Here is a 13,114-nt window from a genome sequence, read left to right on the forward strand (position 1 = left end):
GGAGCATGCTTCTCCCTCTGCCTGCTTCTCCCTCTGCCTGTGTCTCTGCCTCTCTCTCTCTCTGTGTGTGACTATCATAAATAAATAAATAAAAGTTTTAAAAAAATATTAAAAAAAAAAAAAAAAAAGAAATGAGGGGAAGCCTGGAATGAGGTTTTAATACAGAGAAGATTTATGTTTACTTTTTCCAAGAGTCTGGAGTATTAGCACTATGAGAAACTCAGGAACGTAAGCATTCGGGGTCATTGTATTTGATTTCAGGGATAGAAAAAATTCAAAGATAAGCCATAGTTTGCTCTAATGGTTATATACTACTCACTCACGCTTATTCCTACAATGTAACCCTTTAGGGCACCAACCCAAAATGTTGGAGGTTTCCTAGTGTCATCTACACTTAGTGGGTTCTAGAATCTAATTATTGTCCACCTGGAAAATTGCAAGACTGTCAAAAGCACTCCTTAGAATATATTTACTGAACGGGGAAAAAGGGACCTTGAAAAATCTCCTCCATAAAAGCAACGAGTACACTGCAAAACTGGTCAAAATCAAACTTTCTGGAATTGTGGATACTAGCCAGAGGTTTGCAACAATCTGAAGAGCATTTGTTCAGTTAAACCGGCTGAATAAAAAAAATAAATAAAATAAAGGCTGAATCTCACAAGCTTTGTGGTATTTTAACTTGTTCTACTCACATCCTCCTTTCTCTGCAGTAGCATCTATAGCCTCACTACTATGGTAATAATGTAGCAGTCATGGGGGGGGGGGGGGGGGGCGGGGCAGAACAGGTTCCAGGCATTTAAAGAAGTATATGTCTAGACATTAACTGATCACTAAACTACCAAGGGAAATTTTCAGTGCTACACATAATCTAGATTACAGAGATTGTAAATCAGGCAGAAAAGCCATCAAATAAAAAATAATAACAGCAATTCCTGGGAGTGGAGATCTAATTTGCAGAGTTGCCACATATATGAAAAATGTCTAGTTTCCAATAAAAAATGAGACATGTTAAGAAATAGTAAAATAGGGATCCCTGGTTGGCGCAGCGGTTTGGCGCCTGCCTTTGGCCCAGGGCGCGATCCTGGAGACCCGGGATCGAATCCCACATCGGGCTCCCAGTGCATGGAGCCTGCTTCTCCCTCTGCCTGTGTCTCTGCCTCTCTCTCTCTCTCTCTGTGACTATCATAAATAAATAAAAATTAAAAAAATATAAAAAATAAAAAAAAGAAGCCAAAATCATACAGTGAGGAAAGGACAATCTTTAAAAAAAAATAAATAAAAAATAAAAAAATAAAATAAAGAAATAGTAAAATATGGCCCATTCACATGATAAAAAAAAGTAGTCAATAGAAACTGCCTAGGATAAACCCAGCTGATGGCTTTACTGAACACGGGACTTTAAATCAGTATTTTAATTACTGTTTAAAAAAATAAAGAAAACCACATCTAAAGACATTAAGAAAAAAAAAATAAAGACATTAAGTATAGAAAGTGTCTCACCAAATAAACTATCAATAAAGATGCAAGTTATAAGCGAGAAAAAGGCAAAAATTTGGAAGTCAGAAAATATAACAACTGAAAGGACAATTTCCACTAGAGGGGCTTAACAGTAGATCTGATGAGGCAGAAGAAATAATCCATGAACTAGGAGATAGGTCCACTGAGATTATCCAGTACGAGAAAGAGGAGGGAAAAAGAAGAAAAATAAACACAATTTCTGGAGACTAAGATGCCATCTAACATACCAAATACAAATAATTGTGGAGTCTCAGTAGGAAAGGTGAGTCAGAAAGGGTCAAAAAGGTCATCTGAAGAAATAGTGGACCTAAAATTACCAAACCTGGTAAAAAATTCAACTGAATCTCCAAGAAGCCTAAAGAATACAAAGTAGGATAAACTCAAATTTGATTTGCAACATCAACTATTTCCTGGGTCTCCAGCCTGCTGGCCCACTCTGAAGATTTTGGACTTGACAGCCTCCATAAATTATGTGAGCCAATTCCTTAAAATGAACAAATCTCTTTCTTCGTGTGCATGTGCATGCATGTGTGCGCATGCAGGCTCCCGATTCTGTTTCTCTGGAGAACCCTAATACAGAATTAGCACCACACAAAAAGAGGAAGAGAGGGGCACCTGTACGGCCCATTTGATTAAGTGTCTGCCTTCCGCTCAGGTCATGATCTCAGGATCCTGGGATCAAGCCCCACCTAGGGCTCCCTGATAAGCAGGAAGCCTGCTTCTCTGTGTGTATGTTTATGCTCTATCTCACAAATAAATAAAATCTTTAAAAACAAAAAAGAGGAAAGAACAGAACTGTGTATGAACAAAGTTTTTGTATACTACTGAAATCAATTTGGTATTAATGTGAATAAGATTGTTATACATTAACATGCAGAAAAAGCATCTGATAAAATCCAACACACTTTCAACATAAAAATGTTCATCACGTGTCAAAAAAAAAAAAGAAAAAAGAAAAAATTCTTGTCAAATTAGGAATAGAAGGAAACTTCCTTAACATTATCAATCAAGTTTATGGAAAACTCACAGCTAACCTATACTCAATAGTGAAAGACTTAAAATTATTCCCTATAAACATCAGAAATAAAATAGGATGCCCATTTTCACCATTGCTATAAACATTGTAACTGAAATTCCAACTACAGCAACTGTGCAAGAAAAAGAAAAGACATCCAAATTGGAGGTGATTGGCTGGGTGGCTCAGTCACTTAAGTATCTGACTCTTGGTTTTGGCTTGAGTCATGACCTTAGGGTCATGGAATGCAGCCCTGCAGTGAGCTCCACACTTGGCATGGAGTTGGCTTGGGATTCTCTCCCTTTTCCCCTCCCTCCCACCCTCCCTTCCCCTGCTCATGCACACTCACTCTCTAAAATGAATAAATAAAAAAAATCTTTTAAAAAAAGAAAGGCATTCAAATTGGAAAGAAAGAAGTATAACTATCTCTGGAGATCATCTGATTCCATAAATAGAAAATATCAAGAATTTTTTTAAAAAAGAAAAAGCCCTAAGCCTAATTCAAAAAAGTGGTTAAGGTTAAAGATTAATGCATAAAAACCAGTTATGTTTCTGTACACGAGCAATGGACAATTCAAAAATGAAATTAAGAAAACAATTACAATAGCATCCAAAACAATAAAATTCCTAGAAATAAATTTAATCAGAGAGGTAAAATACTTGTATATGGAAACTATAAAATGTTGCTGAAAACAATTAAAGACCTAAACAAATGGAAAAAATATCCTGTCTATATAGGACTAAGTATTATTAAGATGGCAATACTTGCAAGGCACTGTACAAATTCAATGCAATCCCGATCAAAATTCCAACGGCTTTTTTTTCCCCAGAAATGGAAATTTCACATGAAATTCTAAGGGGCCTGAACAGTTAAAATTAAAAAAATATTCGAAAAAGAAAACAAAACTGGAAGACACACTTTCCAACTTCACAACTAACTAAAAAGAAACAGTAACCAAAACAGTCTTATACTGACATTAAGAATGACATTTATGGAGGGGCGGGGGTGGGATAACCGGGTAATGGACATTCAGGAGGGCATACAATGTCATGAGCACTGGGTGTTACAGAAGACTGACAAATCACTGAATTCTACCTCTGAAACTAACAATACACTGTATGTTAAATTTAAATTAAAAATAAATTAAAAATGATATTTAGACCAACAGAATAGAATTTAGAGTTCAGAAATAAACCCTATGAAATAAACATCTATGCCCAATTGATTTTTAACAAGGATGCCAAAACTATTCTATGGAGAAAGAATATAGTCCTCAACAAGTAATGCAGGGATAAGTGGATAAACACGTGCCAAAGAATAAAGATGGATTCCTACCTCACTCCATATACAAAATGTAACTCAAAATGGATCAATGATCCAAATACAAGAGCTAAAGCTGAAAACTGTTACAAGAAAACATAGGGGTAAATCTTCATGACCTCAGAGTTGGCAACAGATTCTTAGATTTGACACCAAAAGCACAAGAAACAAAAAGAAAAACAGATAAATAGGACTTCACAAAAATTTAAAATTTTTATGCATCAAATTAACATTATGAAGAAAGAAAAGATATCCTACAGAATGGAACAAAATATCTGCACATCATTTATCAGACAAGTATTCTGCACCCAAAATATGTAAAACAACAAAACAAAACAAAAGCCCCACAACTCCAAAAACCTCTTTACAATTCAACAAAAAGATAACTCAATTTAAAAATAAGGAAAATAGGGACACCCAGGTGGCTCAGTGGTTGAGTGTTTGCCTTTGGCTCAGGGTGTGATCCTGGAGTCAGGATCAAGTCCCACATCAGGCTCCCTACAAGGAGCCTGCTTCTCCCTCTGCCTGTGTGTGTCTCTGCCTCTCCCTCGGTCTCTCAAGAATAAATAAACAAATAAATCTTTAAAAAAATCAGGAAAATATTTGAAAGGACTTCTTCAAAGAAGATATACAAATGGACAATAAGCACATGAAAAGATGTTCAATGTCATTGGTTATTAAGGAAATGTAAGTTAAAACCACAATGAGATACCACTTCACAGTGGCTGTAATTAAAAATGGAAAAGTCTTGGCAAGAATTGGAGAAAATGGAACCTCTGTTATGTTGTTGGTAGGAATGAAAATGGTGCAGCCACTGAGGAAAACAGTTTGCTGGCTCCTCAAAAAGTAAACAGAATTACCTTATAGCTTATCTATTTCACTCCTAGGTATATACCCAAAGGAAATGCAAATAGGTACTCAAATACATATACAGGCATATTTACAGCAGTATTCAGAATAGTCAAAACGTAGGAACAAGTCCAATTGTTCATCAATAATGAATGGATAAATCTATTGTGGAATAAACAGATAATGGAATATTACTCATCCATAAAAAAGAACAAAGTAGGGATCCCTGGGTGGCGCAGCGGTTTAGCGCCTGCCTTTGGCCCAGGGCGCGGTCCTGGAGACCCGGGATCGAATCCCACATCGGGCTCCCGGTGCATGGAGCCTGCTTCTCCCTCTGCCTGTGTCTCTGCCCCTCTCTCTCTCTCTCTCTCTGTGTGACTATCATAAATAAATTAAAAAAAAAAAAAAGAACAAAGTAGTAATATATACTACAACTTGCATAAACCCTAAAAACATGCTAAATAAAAGAAGCCAAACATAAGTCACATATTTTATTATTACTTCCACATAATGTATCCAAAATCAGTAAATCCATAGAGACAGGGGACCCCTGGGTGGCTCGGCGGTTTGGCACCTGCCTTTGGCCCAGGGCACGATCCTGGAGTCCCGGGATCAAGTCCCACGTCGGGCTCCCGGCATGGAGCCTGCTTCTCCCTCTGCCTGTTTCTCTGCGCCTCTCTCTCTCTCTCTCTCTCTCTCTATATATATATATATATATAATAAATAAATAAATCTTTTAAAAAAATCCATAGAGACAGAAAGGTAGACAATTATCAGTAAGTACAGGGAAGTGTGAATGGGGAATAATTACTTCCTTCCAGGATCAAAAAGAGGTTGAAATTAGCAAGTGGTTATTTTGGTGTGCTTGCTTAAGGTGACACCTGAGTCCATGAAATGAGCGGACATTGGAGCCACAGGAATGAAGAAATGGGTTAATCTAGACATTTCTCTTGTACCCTCTGAAGTGCAAAATGCCAACAAGCATTGTTCTGACAAGAGGGGATACAAAGAATGCAGATGGTTCTGGGGTAGATTTTCTGAGGGGAAGGCCCTGCACATACATGCCAAGTTACACGGACAATGGTAGCTCCAAGAGGCAAGAAATAGTTTTTGTTTTTTAAAAGGTTTTATTTATTTATTCATGAGAGAGAGAGAGAGAGAGAGAGAGAGAGAGAGAGAGGCACAGACACAGGCAGAGGGAGAAGCAGGCTCCCTGCAGGGAGCCCAACGTGGGACTCGATCCCAGATCTCCAGGACCCTGGGCTGAAGGCGGTGCTAAGCCACTGAGCCACCCAGGCAGCCCAAGAAATAGTTTTTTTGACATAAACAGACATCTATTGTGGACTGGGCTATGCATACCTGTTGGTAGATACAAATGCTCAAAAAAAAAACAAAAAAAAAAACAAAACAAAACTGAAAACAGAAGATACTGCACCAATTTGGACTGCCAATTCACATTCCTCAGACCAAGGAACACATTTTCATTCCCAGAGGAACAGTTTGTTAGAGAGTAGAATGGACAATTGAAACTTTGTCTAAAATGGAGGGAATAAAGGCATGAAGGGTTGACTTGCACGCTTCCATGAGTGTGTACTGACACAGCATGAGGAAGGCCCAGAGATTCTCTCCTCTGCTCTGGGGGATCTAGAGAAGAGGGGGTGGAGAAAGATGCTGGTGCAACAATACTTTTTTTTGTTTTCCCCACCTTACCTCAACATTCTTTTTTCTTAATGGTTCTCAGACCAGAGCTGCAACTGCATGTGCCAGAGCTGGGATGAACTGAGTACCTGTTCACTGGGGCTGCCATAACAAAGTACCACTAACTGAGTAGCTTCGACAGCAGATATGTATTGTTTCACAGGGCTGGAGGCTAGAAGTCTGAGATCAGGGTGTTGGCAGGGTTGGTTGCTTCAGAGCGCTATGAAGGACAACTCTTTCATGACTCCCTCCTGCCCCTGGTGGGCTTGGTGACAAAGTAGTGTGTGTGTAGGACTTGGTTACAAAGTGGCATATGTATTTACATCTCCTCAGAGACAAAATTCAACTTTGTTTTTTTACATAATCTCAAATACTGAAAGAATATTAAACTATTTGAAAGACAATGTAGGAAACATTCACCTAAAAAGAAACAAGGTGGAGTTCTAGTGACTGGCTATAACCATATGAAATTATTAAATTTCTTATTGTTAATCTCCATGCAAAGGGCTAACTCTGACCCTAAGAAATGAAAGCCACTTATCAGCACTTCCTTTGATGTATGGCCAAGGTAAAACCCAGTATTTTGCTTGCTCATTGTGCCAGACCCACTATCAGTTTAATGACAGCAATTCTCCATGGTTAGCATTCCTGGGAGTTCTAGGGGTGATTTACAGGGAGGCATTTGTCTTGAACCAAAATGAAAAGTCCTAATAATAGCCATAAAAAGCTGAGTAAATTCATAAGCTGCTTTAATTGCTGAAATTTACTCCCACTTCCCTGATAAGGGCATGAAGATTATGTCTACAGGCATCAGACTGACAATCTAGGAATAATCATTACTTACCAAGCAAAATCAAAGCATTTATCTTTTTAAGCTGCTCTGTACAAGCAGAAGCCTGAAAGCAGTCCCTTTGAGCTGCCTATTCAGCAATGACTAACTTTTCAGTCAGTTTAGAAGACACCTTCAATTTGGGATCCCTCCCACTAAATCAGACTTCCTCTTCAAGTGGTCAGATAGGCAGTCCTTAAAAACCGTGAAACTTTAAATCTGTTCTCCTCACCTCGTAAAACTTTTTTAAGGAGCCCACCAGGCACAGCTTCAGGCTATCCACAATCTCCTGATGAGGCATCTGGAATACCACTCGTGAATACCATTTTGTGAGAGTGCTGGGGAGAAGGCAGTGAGAGAGAGAGAAAGATGAATACATACTCACAGAGGAATGTCTACAGTCTGAATGTCAGTACACACAGGCTTCTCTATGCACCAAAACAACAAATACCTAGTAAATGTATTTATGTTACAGGTAAAAACACATGGTGACATAATATATATTATATACATATTTATATATGGTTTTATTATATGTTTTATATTTATATTTTACACATATAATATGTATTTTTATATGTCATACATAGAATATAAAAATATAGGCACAATTGTGGTCTTTGCAACAAAACTGCTTCCAACTGAAAAAATTTAACCACCTAGATATCCACCAACAGAGAACTAAACAGTGCTCCAGCAAACAATAAATTCCATGCAGCAGTTAAAAAGAATTGGCTGAGATTTATTTGTATTGATAGAAAATGTCTGCAATATACAATTTAAATACATAAAAAGAGTTGAGGAATAGTATAAATACACATTTATACATATATACACCACCTATATGTGTTCTATGCATATAAATGAGAATCTGAAAGTATATATACACATACATTAAACCTCTGGTGGTAGTTAATAAAAGATTTTCATGAGGAACTTTCACTTTCTAAATTTCTACAGGTATCTGTATGAACATGCCTTGTTTTTACAATGAGAACAAAAAAATCCCTCACTGCTGTGGGAGGGAACCCCACTAAGATACAGCCCCCATTCTGAAGATTATACCACAGCCAGGGAAATAAACTTACAGATCTGACAAATTTGGGAAACAGATTACATAAGCTAATAGAAAGATAAAGGAAAAAAGAGCTTAGCATACTTTTGTAAAGTACACTTTTCTATAACAAAAAATTCAAAAAGTATTTCCTAATTTTGTAGTAAGATTAGGCATCAAAATGAGGTAACCAAACAAAACGGCATTATGAGTAGTACTTACAGATTGATGCTCGCAACAAAGCCAACCACAGAGCGCATGCCTCGGCTAGGGTCATGGTAAACATCCATCCCAATCACCATTAATTGTTTCTGGGTTAGAAAACAAAAAACAAGCAATCCATCCCCCCATCTTTTTATTATCTGCCCCTCAAAAGCAAAACACGAAAATAAATTCTGGGAAAAGGAAAGACTGAAATCAACCTTTTTTTTTTAAACACTAGGAAGAAGTCGGAGATCTAGAATAGAATCAGCACACTTTTTCTGTAAAGAACTACACAGTAAATAACGCTGGGCTCTGTGAACCACACAGTCTCTGTAGGAACTATTCAATTCCATTTGTCATTAACAGCACAAGAGCAGCCATCGCTAGTCTGTAAAGAAATATGGCTGTATTCAAATAAAACTTCATTTAAGGACACTGAAAGTGGAATTTCATATAATTTTCATGTGTCAGGAAATATTAGTCTTATTTTTATTGGTTTCAAGTATTTGAAGTTATAAAAACCATACTCAGTACTTGGGCTCTACAAAATCAGGCCATGAACCATTTAGACTACTAAACATGGAGAATAGATAACTCTATAAGGAAAATAAGGAAAACAACTAGGTAGGAATCTCTGAAGAGCTAAATTGAATGAAGACACATCACTCACCAGAGGAATATCCACTCCCCAGAGCTCACCACCCAATTTACAATTAATCTGAAGTAAAATTTTCTGGGCCACACTCCGAAGCCTGGTTGGCTGACCAATGGTTCGGACATTGATGACCTATAACAAAAGGGTGTGGGGAAAGAAGACACTATCAGCCTGTCAGACAATGTAAAAGAAGCCTGACATACACACAACATTTAAGAAACCCCAGTTAGCAGATAATACACTTTGCACGACTAGTTCTAATTCTAGGATTTCCATGCAGGAATGCACAAGTGTGAGTGTGCACATTTGCACGCACACACACACCACAAACACAAATCAAAATAAAAGAACCACCAAAAAGCGAACTTTCAAAAGAATCTCATACAGAATAAAAAAAATTTTAAACCCACTTAGGAAAAACAGCTTTCCCCTTTTAGAGTGAAGCCTACACTCTTAGAACCCAATCATGTGAGACCGCCCAGCAGCTCAGGCACTTGAACCAGCCAAAGTAACTCATTTGGAAACATGAAGGCAGCATTTATAAAGAGCATCTGCTCTTAACCAGGTTACTCTAATAAGGGGAATGTTCCACTGGAAGGGTTACACATGATGGCTTCTAATAGTTACTTCAGTCTTTTTGAACACCTGAATCCCTCTTTTCAAAGACTCGAGGGAGGCTAGACTTTCCACCCATGCCTCCTGCCCAGCTCCCACTCACCTGTGAGGGCACAGGAGCCTGCACACAGCACAGCTTTTTAATAGCCCCATAGAGATCGTCACGTGTGCCCATGATGATGCAAACAACCATCTGTATCTTCCCCTTGAGGAGATAAAGTACATAAAAGTCAGGCTTTGGAATTCTCAGGGGATCCTGACAGGGTTCCAGCTGGGGGCAGTGTAAGAGCCTGCAAAGTCATCGTACCTTAAAGGTACCAGAAAAAAAGAGGGTAGATTGTTCCAACCCCAAATAGGTCCTTGAACCTTTGTTGGGTTCAGGGCTTCTTTGCACATGTACACAAAATATCTAGAGCCAGTCCTTACTACCTGACTTCATTCTGCCTAAAGTTGTCTAAAAAGGTAGGTTTGAACATTTGCAAGGGTTACCTAGTTGCTGCTTTCAATTCCCTATAATGCTTTCTACCACTCTCTTCAGTAAGCTAAGTACCTTATTAACATTCATGCCACAAAACTGAGATACCACAAGAAAGCATTCAGAGCCAAACACAAATAGACGAAGCTATTGCCAAATCCGTAAGTGGCTCTTCCTAATTCTATGGTTAGGAGAGAGAATGACATTGCCAGCAGTGTATCTCATATAAGCATCCCTGACCCATCTGTTTAAGAGATCCAACACTGGAAACAGGATCTTTCAAAGTCTGAATAAAGAAAAGTAGCACTTAAGTGAAATGAAGTGCCAATCCTTTATGCAGGAACAGCTATTAATAGTAAATTAATAATATATTATTCCAAATCAAGATTAGTGTTAGATTAAGACTTCTGTGAGAACACACATTCCAGCAATCACATCAAAGAACTTCCAAAGTCACACAGAACACACTGGTAGCCTATGGGCTGGACCTATCAAACACAAGGAGCTTTTAAGCCCCTAGAGTACTTACTAACAACTCTGGTTGTGGGTTTAATAATTTTAAATTTTATTTTTTTAAAGATTTTATTTATTTATTCATAAGAGACACACACACACATAGAGGCAGAGACATAGGCAGAGGGAGAAGCAGGCTCCATGCAGGGAGCCCTATGTGGGACTCAATCCCAGGACTCCAGGATCATGCCCTAAGCCAAAGGCAGACGCTCAACCACTGAGCCACCCGGACATCCCTTTGTTTTTATTTTTTAAGTAGGCTCCATGCCCAGTGTGGGGCCTGAACTCACAACCTTGAAATCAAGGGTCATATGCTCTACCAATTGAATCAGCCAGGTGCCCCCTGCCCTGCTTTTTAAAATTAACATCTAAACATAAGGAAGGGCACATACACACAAATCCAGATTTTTTGCTTCTACTGAAAAATAAATAAATTAAAAATCAACTTGATAATGGTGTGCTTTCATCTGCAGTCCTGTGGTTTACTCTCTTTAGTTCACTAGGTCCCCTCCTAGCCCACTTCAGTTGTTTGTGTTATTCAACTGATTCCCGCAGACATCTGAGTCTATGACCCCTAACAAATAATAAAGCAGTACACCCTAAAGACAACAGAGACAAGACCAATATGAATTAAGTTTGGTAAATGTGATGAATGAGCCTCATATCCATGCTGCAGGAAAACTGATGGCAGTACACTCTCCTAAAAGAACATGGCAAGTGGGGAGATGGGGGCACTGATGTACTACACTGCGTTATTCTTTTGAAAGCACTGCATACTTACCTGGCAGGGGAGATACCATGATCACGAAAGCACTGCAAAATTATCAATGATCAGGCCCAGGGAGAGGCCATGGCAGACTACAAGCCCGGGAAACCAGGAGGAAATTACAAAGAGAGACAGAACACGAGGGTGGTGCTATGGGTGATAACCCAGAGTCAAGGATCAGAGAGATCCTAAGATCTCACTCTAGTACTCATCCCACAAGAATGGATCCTTCAAGTCAAAGGACTAATTACTTCCAAAAACTTTTCCTCTGCTTTTGTTCCTTCCTGAAGCTTCTTTCTCTGTTTTGCACACAGGTAAGAACTACAGGCCTGAACTACTGAGTCATGAGTCCCATGACCTGCTTAGCTCCAGGGGTCCTGATCAGCTGTCAGGACTGGGCTGATGGGCCAGGTGCCAAGTTCATCACCAGCACAATTCAAATCTTAAGCCAGACCAGACTGTGACAGCTCAGTACTGAATCGTGCAAAATGGCACCAGGCCCAGAAAGTTGCTTTCTGAGCACAACATGTTCTATATAGATAACAACTAAAGTCAAGTCAGCTACTCTCTCTGTCAATTACATGAAAAAACACCAGAGTGAGTGAGGCTGCAAGCAAAGAATGAGAGAAGCAGAACAAATCAAAGGGCATAAGGACTACTTATATTTAGTTCAATATTTAATGTGTACGTAAGACACAGGTTTCTGGGGCATCATAAGCATGCTGATAACCAAGATAATTTAAAATCAAGTATTCAAGTATTTTAAAACATTTTAAAATATACTCAAATTAATATATTACCTCAACTCCTAGCATGGACTGAATGGTTCTGACGTAGGTCTCTATTCGATCATCCTTTAGTTCAACCCAGGCTGGTGGGCTCATGCGCATACCAATGGGGCCAGCTATCTTCTCTAACATGTTAACCAGTTCTCTGGCCTGATCCATTGCTCTCTTTGGGTAAAACAGTGCCCAGAAATGCATGGGGACCTAGGAATAACCACAAGCTATTTTTAGCACTTCCCACAGCTTAGACACTCCAAAACCAAACCCAGGAGGTATTATTGTAGAGAATAAATTGCTTTTAGCTTTGAGTCCTTTCTGATTTAATTCCTGTAGCTAACACAGATGTATGTGATAAGTAAACTGGGGAATACTCTCACAGTGGAATACTATGCAGCAATGAGAATGAAAGACCTACAACCATACCTAAAAATATGGATGAAACCCACCAATGCAAGGCTGAAAAAATGAAGCCAGACATAATAGAATATATGCCATATGGTTTCATGTATAAATCAAGTACAAAAAACAAAAGAATCTATCCTGTTAAAATGAGGAGACCGATTAGTTACTCTTGCAGTTTTTAAAGGTGAGAGGTAGATAGTAAGGAGGAGCAGGAGGGATGGCTTATGGGGCATTGGTAAAGTTATCTTTTTTACTTTTTATTTTTATTTTTTTTAAAGTTTTTTTTTTTTTTTTTTAAGAGTTTTTATTTATTCATAGAGACAGAGAGACAGAGAGAGAGAGGCAGAGACACAGGCGGAGGGAGAAGCAGGCTCCACGCAGAGAGCCTGACGTGGGACTCGATCCAGGGTCTCCA

At 38.7% G+C, this 13,114-nt stretch overlaps 1 protein-coding gene across 5 annotated transcripts in view; it reads right to left on the reverse strand.

Moving 5' to 3' along the window:
* The window catches only part of PIWIL2 (piwi like RNA-mediated gene silencing 2), a 76,405-nt gene that overhangs the window by 32,651 nt on the left and 30,640 nt on the right, over positions 1–13,114 (reverse strand). For 4 of the 5 annotated variants that reach the window (XM_077868902.1, XM_077868899.1, XM_077868900.1 and 1 more), the window contains 5 exons: positions 12,313–12,501; positions 9,862–9,963; positions 9,159–9,275; positions 8,507–8,595; positions 7,463–7,568 (listed from right to left, as the gene is read on the reverse strand). In XM_077868902.1, the coding sequence (XP_077725028.1) occupies positions 7,463–7,568; positions 8,507–8,595; positions 9,159–9,275; positions 9,862–9,963; positions 12,313–12,501 (603 nt within the window). Of the gene's footprint in view, positions 1–5,181; positions 6,348–7,462; positions 7,569–8,506; positions 8,596–9,158; positions 9,276–9,861; positions 9,964–12,312; positions 12,502–13,114 lie in introns of those variants that run through there. The other variant, XM_077868903.1, reaches the window with a different exon arrangement.

This window comes from Canis aureus, chromosome 24, assembly GCF_053574225.1.
Source record: "Canis aureus isolate CA01 chromosome 24, VMU_Caureus_v.1.0, whole genome shotgun sequence".
Classification (NCBI taxonomy): domain Eukaryota; kingdom Metazoa; phylum Chordata; class Mammalia; order Carnivora; family Canidae; genus Canis; species Canis aureus.